This window comes from Chiroxiphia lanceolata, chromosome 3 (genome assembly GCF_009829145.1).
Source record: "Chiroxiphia lanceolata isolate bChiLan1 chromosome 3, bChiLan1.pri, whole genome shotgun sequence".
Lineage (NCBI taxonomy): Eukaryota > Metazoa > Chordata > Aves > Passeriformes > Pipridae > Chiroxiphia > Chiroxiphia lanceolata.
In genome coordinates this window covers 93,204,229-93,219,640 of record NC_045639.1, presented here as the reverse complement: position 1 = coordinate 93,219,640, position 15,412 = coordinate 93,204,229, and the positions used below count along the sequence as shown (strand labels likewise).

At 36.8% G+C, this 15,412-nt stretch overlaps 1 protein-coding gene across 1 annotated transcript in view; it reads left to right on the top strand.

Annotated features, from left to right (window-relative positions):
• AGPAT5 (1-acylglycerol-3-phosphate O-acyltransferase 5) overlaps positions 1-15,412 on the top strand; it is a 54,375-nt gene that overhangs the window by 25,364 nt on the left and 13,599 nt on the right. Inside the window, exons 5-6 of the mRNA XM_032683135.1 lie at positions 1,556-1,646; positions 10,370-10,531. Of these exons, the coding sequence (XP_032539026.1) occupies positions 1,556-1,646; positions 10,370-10,531 (253 nt within the window). The remainder of the gene's footprint in view (positions 1-1,555; positions 1,647-10,369; positions 10,532-15,412) is intronic.

The following is a 15,412-nucleotide window of genomic DNA, read 5'->3' as shown; positions in this document are numbered from 1 at the left end:
TCCTGTACTTGTCCCTGTACTTACACTACTGTTATGTTATAAAAATGTAAGCACCTTGACTCTTAAACACATTTTCTTTTGTTCCTTCCCCACCAAATCTGCATACAGCTTGTATACATTGGCTTGTGTTGATTTCTGCTTGTCCTTGAACATTCTTGGACTTCACCTGCCTCTGCAGTCTGCAGTTCTCCCCCAAACATGCCATGACAAGTGCAGCTTTTTCTGTAGCTCTCTTCACTCTACTGGAACTGGTTTTCCCATTCTTAACATATTTTTTTTCTTTTTTCCCTGCCAGGTTCTAGGCAGTGTACTCAATTCTCCTCTTTCTTGATCTCCTGCTGCCTTCACTGGTTGGCACATTTCCTAGATTTCTTCCCATCTCTGAATTCTAGCACATCTTTCAGCCTTCCTCACTGGGGCTGACTCTGGACCGTTTACTTGCTGGGGCCTGTCTTTTGGCATTCAGCCTCTTCTCTAGCTCTTCTGCAGTTATTAAGTGCAATACCAGTGCAATACCAGTGCAATACTTTGATGTTTTGTGGGCTAGAAGCACAAAGTTAGACTCCTGTGTGTCTCTCTCTGAGTTTTTATTCAACTTGGTGTCTTTACATGATGTGGACTCCCACTTGTCAGTGTCTTTATCTACTCACTGATAATCCTCCTTGTACTGTTTTATAAATCCATGGTCTCTTTTTCTTTCAAATATTTCTTGAGATTAAGAAGTTAGTGTAGGCACAGTAGGCATTTCACTGTGAATGTGTCGTGTTCAGCTCCGCAGTAGTTAGCATTTGTGGCCATGTCTGCTCTGCAGATGAACCCCCAATATGAAATTTTCACTGCTTAAATGATGTTTTGCAGCAGCTTTGTTTATAGGAGATTATGCAAGACACAGACACTAAAAAAGAAAGAAACCTCTGTTCTGTTTCAAAGAAAATGAAAGATTCATCACATTTGACTGGTCCTATTTGGGTACAGAATTTGCACTCAGATATGCAGATATGCAGACATGCATGCTTAAGGGAATGTGACTTTAAAGTTCAAATTACACTAAACTATGAGTTTCAGTTCCTAATATATTTAATATCCAGTGCGGTGAGAGGCATAGAGGCTTGTAAGGTAGCTGATCATGGATGGAATTAAATGTATATTTCAGTATAAGGAAAGACTAGAGGCAAGAGCAGTATTAAAGAAAAAAATTTCAGTCATTTGTGACATACTTGCCTGTCTTTTCAAAATCTCTTAAAAATGATACTCTTGTTGATATTAGCTGCTCCTGACTTGCTGACTTTTGTTGACACGTGCCATCTCCTTTCCTAAATCACCTGGACTACTTTCTATGGTGTATTTTCAAAGGAAATTATTTTGAACCTTGAACAGTAAGTTAGAACTAGGAAATTTTAGCTCAAGTATTCTGATTTTCTTTGGATCCTTACAGTAATCAGTGGTGTGAGCTAACTACAATATGGACCTATCAAGTATTGATAATTTCTGTAAAAGCAATCAGTTTACATTAATTATAACAACTTGTCTGTTTTGTTTCTTTTTAAACCCACAGATGTATTTAGTGATTTTTCCAGAGGGGACTCGTTACAATCCAGAAATACCAAAAGTCATTGCAGATAGTCAATCATTTGCTGAAAAGGAAGGTAAGCAAAAAAGTTTTGAAATAATTCTTAGTTACAGTGTTAATATGTATTATATAAAATTGTTATATAATCTGAAGATAACCTCACCTTAACTGGACTATTAAGCCTGCCTGATTGGTATTTAAAGGGTTAAAACAGCATGAACTAGTGTTTCTGTCACAAGAAAGTAAGATTATAGTAGCTTATATACAGATATTTCATGCATTTCACATTGTGCAAGAGTAATAATATTCCAGAAGGCTCTCCATAGTTTCTGCCTATATCTGTGTATTTATTTTCTCGTTCAAGGTTGTAGGAATTACCTGCACTGAATCAGGGCTGTTCTACCTAAGTTGATATTGTAGCTCCAATTCGAGTTATTAGCCAATATAAAGAGTATTTTGCATAGTGATGGTTGTGCCTTAAAAGAAAAAGTCTTCCATCACTTAATTTTTAATTAGCATTAATACTCCTGTGACATTTTGGTTTTCTTCCTCTCTCACCTTCCAGTCTCAAACTTCTCTTGGTTGAACTTTATTCTGAAGTCACTTTGGTTGTTGGCGTTGTCTCTGTAACCACAGATGGAATTACTTCATCTTTGGAAAGGCTCACAAAAAGCCAAGGGTCCCAAGCTTTTTCATATTTTTTGACATCATATGCACAGTACATGTAAACTCTTTAAGTCCAACATGTTTGGTGAACATGTTTCCTGATTTTGTTTTTTCCTGTTGACCAAAAGTGAAATAATTCACTCTGGAGGTAAACAAAGAATAACAAATAGGTCTGGTAAATTCATTCCTGTGACACACTGAAATGAATTCACAAGTATGTGAATCAGCCTGTTGATATCATCAAGTTATTAAGTATTGTTAGCTCTTCTCCAAAAGGATACATGCTTTTCTTCTCCTTGGGAAGAATGGAATTTGTTTGCGTGTATGAACAGGAGAGCTTAAGTCATAATGTATTTGTTCATTGCTTCAGTTTCCTGTCGGAAATGAAAGTCAAATGTTTCATTTAGCTTGGCGGTTCTTTGAGAGTTTAGGGGGAGGTGGTGTTTGATAGGAATTTTTTTCCTCTCTTCCTTTCTCAGGGAAAAGATTTTTATTGCTGTTACCTCTTAATTATATCTCTGCAGTCTGTAAAACAGTAAAACACTGCTTTTGTACTTTCAGAGCACCTGTTTTTTTCTCCTAGTGCTCTTCTCTCCAGTATTGGTCTACTTTTATTTTGTAGGATTACTCCTTTTAAAAACTCCCATGACGAATACTTATTAAAGAAGGAACATCTGCAATTCTAGTGCAGAATCCTCTAGATCTGCTTTTCCTCACTGCAGAATTCTTTTATGGTTGGTCTTATTGTTATGTGGAGAAAAAGGGAAGCAGTCTGCGCAGAACCCTGCTCCTCTGCGTGTTCACACAAAGGTAGAAACTCCCTTGGACTGGAGCATCCCTCATACAAGCGTGCTGAGAAGCAGGGTGGCTGACACCGAGAGCTGCTACCAAACTGTTCTGAAGGCTGGTCCACGAGGCCCATACCAGTACAAGGCACATACCAGTACACCAGGGAGCTGTGAGGATGGGGAATTCCACATGGCAGCTGGCAGGATGCGATGACAACTCCCCAGGGTCCCACATGCTACTGCACAGCACTGCTGGCCCTGTCCTGCAGCTTCCACACAGGAATCCCAGTGCCACCACAGTCCGGGCTGGGTCCTGTGGCTGCAGAATGGGAGCCATGGCCTCACCAGTCGGTCACTACACGCTGTGCTGGTTGTGCTCCCTGTGAGTGTGTGAGTGCCGTTATGTTATATACTCAGCTGAACTAAAAACACATGATTCCACGCTTGTCTGAAAGATCCTGGAGGCTTCTTATTTCATACAGTTTTAGGAAGGGTAGTAATGCCCAGTAGTTCTGTCAGTCAGAGGAATGAGGACATACTGTAACTTACAGTTTAAAATTGCACTTCATTCTTCATGGGGATATAATAAAGTCTAATAATTTAGTCTTGTCATCTTAGTATATTAGTTACAGAGCACAGTGCTTCAGGGTTGGCTTTACAGACACGTAGGGGAATTTTTTTATTTGTTTTATACCTTGAAATGTAAGCTTTATAATGCTTTTTTCCTACATTTTGGCCCAATTTTATGTTGAAAAAATAGTGCAAGTGTAATATTGGAAATAGTAGTTTAAGAAGAATTAAACTTGAAACTGATGATAGAACCAGAACTATTACACCCAAAGATAACAAAACTATTCCTAGAGCACAGGGCACAAGCATAACTCGTGTTTATCATGCTGTCTGAAATACTGTTTTTTACATTTGTGTGTGTATGTACTTTATTAGTTTTGCAGAGAGGAAATATAGAAAGGTTTTTTGGGATTTGTGTTTACTTTTACTGTCCATGAGCTGGATCCTCATCTAGAATACGGATCATTGGTTTAGGCAAAACTGTTGGGCTGAACTTAGTTACCTACTCTTAGTGAGACCAGTTAATGAGCTGCATCTCGTATCATGATGGTCTTTTTAGGTAAACACCAGTTTTGGACACAGTTACAGGCTCTTTACAGTTGGTCCTAGGACCAGTTCAACAAAAAGAAATGTAAAGTAAATTTAAAAAATAACTTAGGTTGACAAACAAGAGAATATTTTGACATTGCTGATTTCAACTATTATGTCTTTCCTCATTGGTATGAATATATAAATAAATCTTATCTGTATGGGAATAGGATGGAAAGATAGCAAACAGCAAAAGAATTTACAGGTGCTTGTGGTCACCCTCGAAAGAGGAGCAACTTTAAAAAATGCTGATAATAATTCATGTTACAGTTTGTTTTGCTGTAGGACTCGGGTTCTACACAAGATCTTGAGTCCTAGCAAGAGCAGGTGATTTCCCTCTTTCTGAAACGCAAGGAAGTCAAATATACAGGGTAAGTCCAACAGATGTGGATAGATCTGGATGATTAAGTTGAGGCTGAAGGCCATCAAACACAGAGAAACTTGTAGGGAAGAAGTAGAACTGTACTATCTTTAGAAAGCAATGTTGGAGCCTGACATGTGTATCAGCCTTCAGGCACTGATCAATTTGACACAACAAAACTTTACTCTAATTAGCTTGAACTCCATCATAAGTTCTGTCCACAATTGTACTCAGTGAAAATAAGCAACAGAAAGTTGCTTACTTCCAGGTATACTGATTTTACTGTGATGACTGAAAATGTTGTCATCGAGGGATAATGCTAGTACCCCCAGAAACTCAAAGATTACTCATTCTACACATTTTACAAGTGGCAGAAGATTCCAGTCAGATCAGATTCTTACCCTAGATGGACCAGGAAGTATTTTAAACACAGAGTATGTTTGTTTGATTGCATTGGGAAAGGAAAAATGCTACTCTTGAAGTTTAAAAAAAGAAGAAAAATTACCTCTCTAAAACTAAGTTGTTTGGTTATTTGTGGTAGGATTAATGTAGGAGTTATTCATAGAACAAGTTGAGAAGATTATTCCGGTATTTATGTTATTTGGCCAAAATAACATTATTTGCTGGAATTTCACAGCTACAGCAAACTACATAAGCCAGCTGTTGCCAGAATATTAGCTAGAGGCTTCCAAGCTGAAGGAGATGTATGCCATGTAGCTGGATTTGAACCTGATACACCTAGTTGTCCTCTCCTGGTGGAAAGCAGGTGTCTGGGTAAGACGATTCCAGCAATTGCTACCAGGATGGGCTCTCTCTTTCTCTGTTTCAGCATGGTTGACGATGCCTGTGTTTCTAATGGGACGTCTTGCAACATTCCTGTAATCAAACATTTCTTCTTCTCCTCTCTTGAACAACTAAGAATGTGATGTCATGTGGTTTTGCTCCTTGTCTGCTAAGCTTTTGCTTTCCATATTCCAGTATTTAAGTATGTAGACAGTAATCAAGTTCGCTTTCGTTTTCCATTGTGTGGGAGTAGCCGGCTAACGTGATTCCTGTCTTCAAATGTGATGCAGTCATTCAGTTGACTTACATATTGGTGACCCCTTTCAGGCTCTGATATATGAGTTCAGGCATCTTAAAAGTGCAGGAATTGTCCCACACTAGTCAGTGGGCTCGAATTGCTGAATAGTATCAATTTGTAGGTGGCACTCATATTTTCATGGGGATTTAACTAATCTTGTCATGATAGAAGTGGTAATTTTTATTGTATCTCTGTTATTCAAACTGTGAGTCTTTCAAGCTGGGATCTTTTTAATGGTATTGGACTGTAGAACCAAATATCTATAAAACCCCACAAAATACATGATTATTATTTTTTGTAGCAGTTTCTGGTATAAAATTTATTCCATTTATATGTACCCATGTAGTAGATTTCTCATCATTTTGTAGTAGTCAGTCATAGAATCATAGAATATGCTAAGTTGGAAGGGACCCATCAGGGTCATTGAGTCCAACTCATGGCCCTGCACAACACACCCCAAACAACCACAAATTTCTTAGGTTTTATAGTATGAATTTTACCCAAATGTTAAGAAATGGTATTTTAAGCAATTGAAAATAAATAGGAATAATCCAAAACCCTCTTACTCGTAATATTAGTAACTCTTAAAAGTCAAAACCAAAGGGATCAGAAGCTTGTTAAATTTAACTTCATTTGCTGAATGAAGACAAAACAATCTTCCCTGGAAAAAGGCATTTATGGAATTTTGCATTAAGGTTTAATTTCTAACAAAGATCATTTAATCAGGCAAACATTTCAGGTATTAATTTATTATCTTTCTTGCTTTTATGCAGAAAAGTTGCTAATGTAAATGTTTTTTAATGCTGAGTTTATCTTGACGAATATCGTGCTTTCTGCTAAGATGTTTTTCTGTGCAGGATATGCTTATCTCAGAATTGCTTTTACAGGTCGTATAAAAAAGAGGTGTTTCAACTGAGCTAATTGAAAATGTTTCCCTTTCAGTTGGCATTAGTTTTAGATTGTATTCTAAAGCAATACAAAGTATTTAATATCCATAAATGTTGTTTGGAACTGTCTTTAAAGAAAATAGCTTTTGGTGATCTTTTTTTCTATACTTGCATGTAAGCAGGCTTAATCTAAAAGTGCACATTGAGATACAGAAAAGAGAATATAATTTTTAAAAAGAGTGGAGTATGGACCTTGAGTAGCATTTGAGACACCAGCTGTTAGGATGAAGAAAGGGTTTCTGTTATTAAAAGTCATCCCTAGAAATTAAGTTTAGAAAAACAAGAAGCTACACTGTATTTCTGTAGATACCCATTACAGAAGAAAGTGTACCAAGGTGTGGTGTCTCCCATGTCTTGCTGTGGGATGGTTGTACTCTTCTTGAGATTACTTGCATTTCCTGTACTTTAGTTTGTGGTAAAACAAAAACATTTTTTACAAGAGCATGCAGTTTTTTAATACTGCCATCAGCTGAGTCCTGTTTATGTAAGTCAATGGAATACAAATGGATGAGCTCTCCCACCATATGTTATTTTATGAGTCTAACTCTGGTTTCAATAAGTAAAGCTTCGATCACTGGAGGCGTTCCAGAAAGCTGGTGGGAACTCAGAGTTGGGTCAGTATTTGGGACAGCATGCATAACTGCAAAGCTTTCAGTCTAATATCATCACTGCATACACATTCATATGAAAAAGGAAAGATTTAACTGGTATTGAAATCAATTTTCAATTTTTCAAGTTTTTCATCCTGGTTCCAGTTTTTGTGTTATTTTCAAGTACTTGGTTTTATAGGGGGGAAAAATCCCTCAAACTAATTCTGACATCCACTTTCAGTGAGCACATAACTTTTGTTGATGAAATGTAGTCATGCTAATGTAATGCATAGAGTATTCTTAATTTAGAGCCAGGGTTTTTTGTTGTTTTCATTTAAAAATGTAGTGTGTGCACATCAGGGGTACAAATATGACTAATGAAGTCCAAGTTTGAAAATGTAGATGGCCTCCCTGTACTGAACTGGTCTGTGAGTTTTTGGCATAGATGAAGGGAACAGCAGTCTTCTCCACAGAGTTGTACTTAGCTACTATTATATGTAGCTTCACCCTGAGAGGTTAGATAAATAATGTTTTGTTTGGTGGCTTTTTAGGTTTTTTTGTGTTTAGATGTAAAATTCATAGATGTTAATGATTTGGGCTTTTGTATTTGTCAAAGTAATTATTTTATTTAATTCAGTTTTCTTGCAGACTTTCTGAAGTAATTCTGCATCTTACTATAGTGTAGTAAATGTATGATATTGGAAGTATCATTGCTCATCATATTTCTTCAGGTTTTTGCTTTTTTTTTATGTCTGTTTATCAATCGAAAGTTAGAAGAGCAAAGCTAAAGCATTTTAAGGTAGACTATTACATTATTAGTAGTATGCAGTTCATTTTCTTTGGCATTTAAAGTAAAATATCATGACCTCAAATACTGTGACGGAGGTTCTAACTTAGTATTGCACAACATTAAAAACAGTTTAAGCACAGTGTGTTTTGTGAATTGGATGCAGGCAGCTTGCCAAGGTAACTATACTGTAACTACTTGGATTTAAAGTCTGTTATGTTGATTTTAGCAAAGATCATCAAGTAATTGCAAGAATGTGTGCTAATGTTTTTATAAAACAGATTCTTTAAAAAGATGTGCTGAACTTGCTACAAGTTTGTCAGTATTTCTGAATAATGAATTATAGGCTTTATCAATTTTATTTAGATACATACTCATTTTGTCATTAAACTCTCAAGAGTTCACTGGCAACATGTGGAGTAAGAGTGGCTTATTCTACAGTTGCACTTCACAGGTTGTCACTGACCATCTTCATCACCAAAATTGGCCATGAATTAAAAAAAACTCAGCGGTGAATAGTCACAGACACCTAAATTAATAATTTGTCTAGAGGATTCAGTTCTCACTGAAGCATGTTTTCGCTTTTTCTTCCTTACAGTAACAGTTTGGTTAAGGGGAAGATGAGTTGGGCAGGAAAGGAATGATAGTGTTTTTAGAATAAGTTTGGGAATTTGGCTGAACAAGAGTTGTGTTGAGTGTAATGTCAACACTAATAGAGTTGCTGACAAAACACTAGAATATTCAATGCTTCATTTACAGCGTAAACATTTTGAAACATAACATAATTAGATGTTTGATGTAACAGTTCACAAGCTAAGAAAACACTACCACCATGTTATGCTTCAAAATATTTACATGATCCATATAACATTTTGCATAGACAGTTATCGCTATTGCCAGTAAAGCATAGAACAATGACTTCAGAAGGAATGCTAGTAAACACCCTTTTATCTCTGTGTTCAGTCAAGGAGATTCTTAGCAAATATTAAGAAATCAAGATAATGATTTATACTGAAATTTTCAACTCTTAAGAATGTTAGAGCAGTTTAGAAACTGTCTTACAGTGATGAGTAGATATTTTCATAATTTTAGACCAAAATATGCTTTGCCCAGCGAGGGAATTCAGTACATAATACGTAATTCAGGACATAATATGTAATCCTTTGAATTGATTTTGCAAGCAGAAAGATATCAAAAGCAATATCACAATACTTTTGTTTAGAAAAATTTCCACATCATGTATCAGGAACCGATAGCACCAGTGGATGGTTCTTTAAAAATGGACTGAAGAGTAAGCCAATGAAAAATAGGCTAGAAAGGAAAAAACAGAATTTTATTCCAATACTTCTCTGTCTTCTCTGTTGGAAAGATAGATATCCTATAGCAAAATAGTGAAAATTTTTGCATAGTGTGATTTTTTTTTTTCTAGAAACCCTTTCAAGTAAGCATGGAAGAGTTGTGTTCAGGTCATGAAAAGGTTTTGGGTCTGGTTTTGTTGGTTTGCTTGTTTTCATTTTGAAAGTCATCGTATATTAAAATTCTGGAAACAGAATCAATTCTATAATTTTTAGCCCAGTGTATTTTTATGTTCTAAAGTGTGCTCTGGTGGAAGTGGTCAACTGAAGCAAAAATGGATATGAAATACTGCTGTTAAGACTTGCAGAGTGACATTAAACCTGACATTCTTTTGTCCTTGTCATACCAGTCTATGTGTCTTGGCCTGGAAAAGTTAAAGACAGCAGGTGATTTCTCTCACTATGAATTTGTTAGTAGCCAAGTCAATTGTAATAGGTTGTTGCAGGGAAGCACAGAAGATTTCCTCCTTAGTTTTGGTTCTCAGTGCTGTTATTTCCCCCCACCCCGTGCTAAGTTTTCTGCTAGGACAGTGAGTAGATTAGGATTCAGTATGTTCTCTAAATTGGCTTGTCCTTGGGAAGTAAAATGCTGGATGAGCATTAGGCATGCTTAAAATTCTCTGTGCTTATGCCTCACTTGCCAAATCTGTTTCTGATACAGAATTTCAGGAGATGATGCCTGTGTGTTTAGTATTTCTCAGCTAATTTGCTCTTTTTTTTAACCTCAGTTGAGCACACATAAACAGTAAAGAGAAGTGCTGTTTCGTCACTCATGAGCCACATTAAAACCATTACTGCTTCTAGAGCAGGATCTATAGAAAGGGCTCTTTTGTTGAGCAGCCTTCCTCTCCTTAATATCCTTTGGGATTTCTGTTTCATCTTCAACATGTGTTCAGTAGAGCATATGCAGTGTGCACACATGCACATTCTCTCAACTGAGAATTGAGATTGAATCTTTTGTGATTTTGAGTGGAGATGCCTGAAGTTCCTTGGCATGATGTTCCTTTTGTGAATGTAGTCCACTTTCCTTTCAAATACTGTAATTTTTGATTTTTTTTCCCTCTAGGACTTGCTATATTAAAGCATGTGCTGACACCACGCGTGAAGGCGACTCATGTAGCCATTGACACAATGAAAGACTATCTGGATGCAGTGTATGATGTGACTGTAGCTTATGAAGGTACTGTGGACCACAAAGGGCAAAGGAAGCTGGCACCATCTATGACAGGTGAGTTGACTGATGTCTTTTAGACAGGCTACAGCCATATACAGAACTGTTCATATACAGAATCAACCTCAGGTGCTTTGTAATGCTCTGAAGGTAATCTCCACAGTGCTTCAACCATCTTACCATCATTTAGTAGGGCATCATTCTTCTAGGCTTTACTATAGTTACCTGTGACATTCCTGCCCTCCCCTTCCCTATTCCAATTCTGCAAGTGCTCTTTGGAGTCAAAGTAAACTTGGAGCCATAGGCAGCAGGTGCCATTTACCTTCATATTTCTTCTAGCACTGGGATTTGACATTATCCTCAATTCCCTCTGCTGTGCTACATACGCGTACGGGTACATATGTACATCAAATTGCTGAAATGTGTATTTTAAAGGGAAAATGTGTAGTAGTAGTATTTTACTGGCAGTTTTTCAATTTGCTACGCATACCCAGTGACCTTACAAACAATTAACAGCATTTTAGGAAGCAGGCTTCACTTGCTGTAGCATTTTAAACCACCTACAGCACCTTAAGAGAATCAGGTAAATTAGTTTTATGTTCCTTGAGTAATCTAACCAGAAAACAAGTGCTGGGATTTCTATAGGGGAAAACTCTGGGACTGAGCACTTCAGGGTTTGCTGTTTATTATGCTTTGTAGATAACTTTTTTTTTCTACATAATTCATTTACCTGCACTGCTACTGGAGGGCCAGATATCATCTTTCTTTCCATTTGTAGTTGATGTGTTACTCAGCCATATCTGTGCCTGACTTTCTGTTGCTAGTTGGCTCAAAGTGGAACTTTTGAGTCTTTTACACTACTGATACCACGTGGGGGAAAAAAAAGCCACAGTAGTTCCGCAGAGCTGTTCAGAATTTTGAGCAAGTGTTGACTGAGGGACCTGGAGGATATGTCTTAGTTAACTCCCTGCTTCTTGGCTCACCCAATGTCACTGGGACTTGTTCCTTCTGCTGCTAAAAATAGTTTGTAGTGTGGCTGTCACTTCATTAGCAGGTGTAACTCCTTCATTAGCACATGAACTACTTCCAGGTGCTATGTGATTAGAAATTCTGCAATTGTCTATTTTTACATTTTCACCCTGTTTAATATTCTTTTGGATAGGTAAGCAACAAAACTGTTAACACTGTATATTGTTAACACTTGTATAGTACTGTAAGGTCTTAGGATGGTTTTACTTTATGTACAGTTTGTTCCTAATGGACATTTTTTATGGCTAAATATCCGAAGTGATTTCAATTATTTAAAGTTTTTAAATATTTTTTTAAGTGCCTTATGACTCTTTTACAGTACCCTTTGAACTGGGCAGTCTCCCTCTTGTCCCATCACCCAACTCTTCTTAAGACCCCCTCAAAACAAATAGGATTGTTTCTCCTTCCCTGCAGCATATCTTGTTTCATGACTTAATTATTATGCAGCTTCAACCATTCTCGTACTGAACTTCTCACTGCCTGATGGTTAATTAAACTATTAAAATGTCATTACCTAATGATAAGATGGCAAATGTTCAAATTCCTTATAAGACCTCTTCACCTATTGAAGTTTGCATGAAGCATGATATAATTATGGAAAGGGAGCCAACAAACTGAATTTCCCTGTTGGCTGTTTCTTGTGTCTGGAGTCAAGCAATAATCAGACAGTTTGGGGTGGCTACTCCACATCCAGCCTTTTGGAGCCTCCATGGCAGGCAGTCCAGGCGTATCTTTCAGCCAGACTTACTGTTAGGGCTGGGATAATTAGTGTCTCGGCCTTGGCTAAAAACAAGGCAGTAATACAGAATGAAGTACAGCCAACCAGTTGTTACCCATTACAGAGCAGATAAATGATATATCTATCCAGGGCATTCCATGTGATTGTTGCAGTCACATGTATTCCATATAATATAAATTATGTAGATTAAGAACACTATATAAATTACAGTGTGGAACATAGTTGTCATTCTTTTAGGCCCTCCAGACACAAAATGGGAGAAAAACAATTTCTGTTATAAGAGATCAAGATCGTTTCACCATTTGTTATCCAGAAGTCTAACAACTGGTCTGTTCAGAAATATAACAAGAATTGAATTAGGCATACTTATGCATTCAACATTTTTTAGCATTATTGCTTTTTTACAATACTAAAATGTGTTCTGCATGCATGAAAAGGACATATTACTTCATATTTGTGTCCGTGCTGGTTGAGAATTTTGGTTTTCATTCTCATCGGAATAAAATGGCAGTGCAATCCTGGTAATTTTTAAAAGATAAGGTTGACATGTCTTTTTGAATCTAGCAACTCTGATTGAAATTTATTACATGGAAAACAAACTTCTGATAAACACAACTTTACTTGAGGACTTCATTTCCCATACTATACCATTTCCCATGTGAATGAAATCTGAATTCCAAACAGATATAGTGTGCTTCTTGAAATACATTTTACTTTCAGTTCTATAAATCTCAACCTCAGAAGGACCTGTGCCACTTCTGGAAAAACCCATACTAACCTAGGACATGGTCAGCTCTTGGCTGCTGTCTTCAGCAGTAAACAAAGCAGGTTAAAAGGAACATTTTAGGTATTATGGGGAGTACTATCATGCTTTGTCTGATAACTTGTGTTAGCAAACTGTAAATGGGAAAAAACTTCTGAAGAAAAAGTGAATTGCATTTCGAATTTTGTAATATGCAGCTCTAGTTTAAACAGTCTTTCTTTGAAAAATTGGAATTATTTATTTTTTAGGCCAGCAAGCTTAAATATCATGATGTTGACTTGCTCGACAAGATTAAAACAAAGCATAGTATACTAGCAACTGGAAAATAGGCATTCACCATCAGAACAACAGTGAATAACAGACATACTGGATAACATGGTGCCATTTTAGAGCAGGCAAATTATGATAGTATATCCTTTCAAATGTGTTGAACTTTTTGTCACTATTTATGCATTTTAATGTTCTGTTAGCATTTTCCAGCTGCAAGTTGTTTGTTTTAGAAGAGATCAAATTTGATTGGTCTTAGACAGGGACAAAGGTTAGTTTAGCTTTAGACAGGGATGTTGCTTTCTGCTGTTGCTTCACATCCAGTTGTGACCAATGTATGCAATTTTTTTCCTACCGTTTATTCATTATTGATTACTTTTCCTTACAAGAAGTTCAGATCTTGGTACATTTCCAGTGGAAATTTTCCAGTACATGGCAGCCTTTCCAAAGAATAGTGACTTCCCACAGATTGTTCCTCTCTCACTACTGAAGATGGCTTGTCCAGGTCATTAATGACAGAATGTCATGGTCCTGCTTGGGGAGGACCATAATGCTAGACATTATTTATTGTGGTCATTAGAATAAGATGCAAATGATCATATTCACACTGAGGCACAGCTGAAGTGCATCTCAGGTACTGAATTCTCTAAGTACTGTTTAGAAGGGAAAAGGAGGAGGGGAAACTCTTGCACTGAATTTATTGATACTGTTTTGCTACACTGTCATCAAGTTAAAAGTAGAAACAAGTTTGGGAAGAAAGAATGAGATCCTAGTTTTCCTCCTGCTGAATAAATGTCCTAAGAGTTTACATCCAGCTTGGTCTGGTGTTAAGGGGTAGGTCTTGTGGGACATGGGAACTGTTATCATTCTTGCACCTGAAAGCGCATTATATATACATCTACATCTTTATTATTCTGCCTGAAGGCTTTAGCATAACCAGATGGTATTTATCTGGCAATTGTAGATGAAAGAGTGTGTGAAATAGCAGCATGTGACAATGATAAACACTGAATAAAAATAGCAAGTATATATAGAGTCTGTCTTAAAGAAGTCAGAGGAATTCCTGAGAATTATTGACTCTGCGGTATATCAGTCCCAGAACAAACACTTTGAAAGCGTACGTATGTGTGCATTTCTGAAAATCTGTACATCACTTTGATCAGTATAATTTGAGAGGTCAGACTGGCCTAACTTCCCTAGGGGAAAAAACCCTTTTCCAAAACTTGCACTTTTGTTAGGACCCAGTTAGATAGTGAAGTACAAGAGAATAGAAAACAACTGGGGGAATAGAAAACAGTTTTTGTCTGGACTGTGGCCCAGATTTGATCACATCCATTGTCTTTCAAGATCCAAAGAATGATAACAAGCATTTGCTTATAGATGTGTTGAAAGAATTAAAAAGCTAAATTATTAAGCTCCTAAACAGTAACAGGAATGTAAAACAGTCTGAAGTAAGTTTTATAGTGATGAAATGGCTAATTGTTCAGACCTCTGCTAGCTGTCTTTCTTACTGCATGAAAGAATATTGAAAAGTAAATGTCATTTATTTTAGAGTAACCAAAGAACGGATGTAGATTAGAACTGAGGCTGGACATCAGCTCTTGTGAAATTTGTATCAAGTGTACAATCACTTTTTAGTATGTACAGGAAATCTCAAATCAAGAACCTGTCATTCTGCATCTGTTCAAGCAGAATTTAAGTAATAACTACCTTTCATATTTCAAAATGTAAAATTTCTATTGATTTTTTTTGGAGGAATTTTGATGACAACACTAGTTGGCAGCATAGTTCTGTGGGTCTTAGGCTAGATGGTCCCCAGAGGTCCCTTCCAACCCTAACAATTCTTGATACTCTATCATACTTTTTTCCTTTAGCGGAAAAACCCTAGGTTTATTTTGTGCAAAATGTTAAACTAAAACCTTTTTAATAACATGATTTCACCAGGTACCACAAAGTAAGTAAATGGTCATTCAGTTTTAACTGAAAGCATTTTCACTCGTTCTTTAGGACTAGATCTGTCATTTTAGACCCCTTGTAATTCCCTATTAGTTGTAGTTTGAGTAAGATGAAAACCTGCCTGTTGATTTGGGGGTGACTTACTTGAAATGGCACTTTCAACACAGATGTGGGCATATGCATC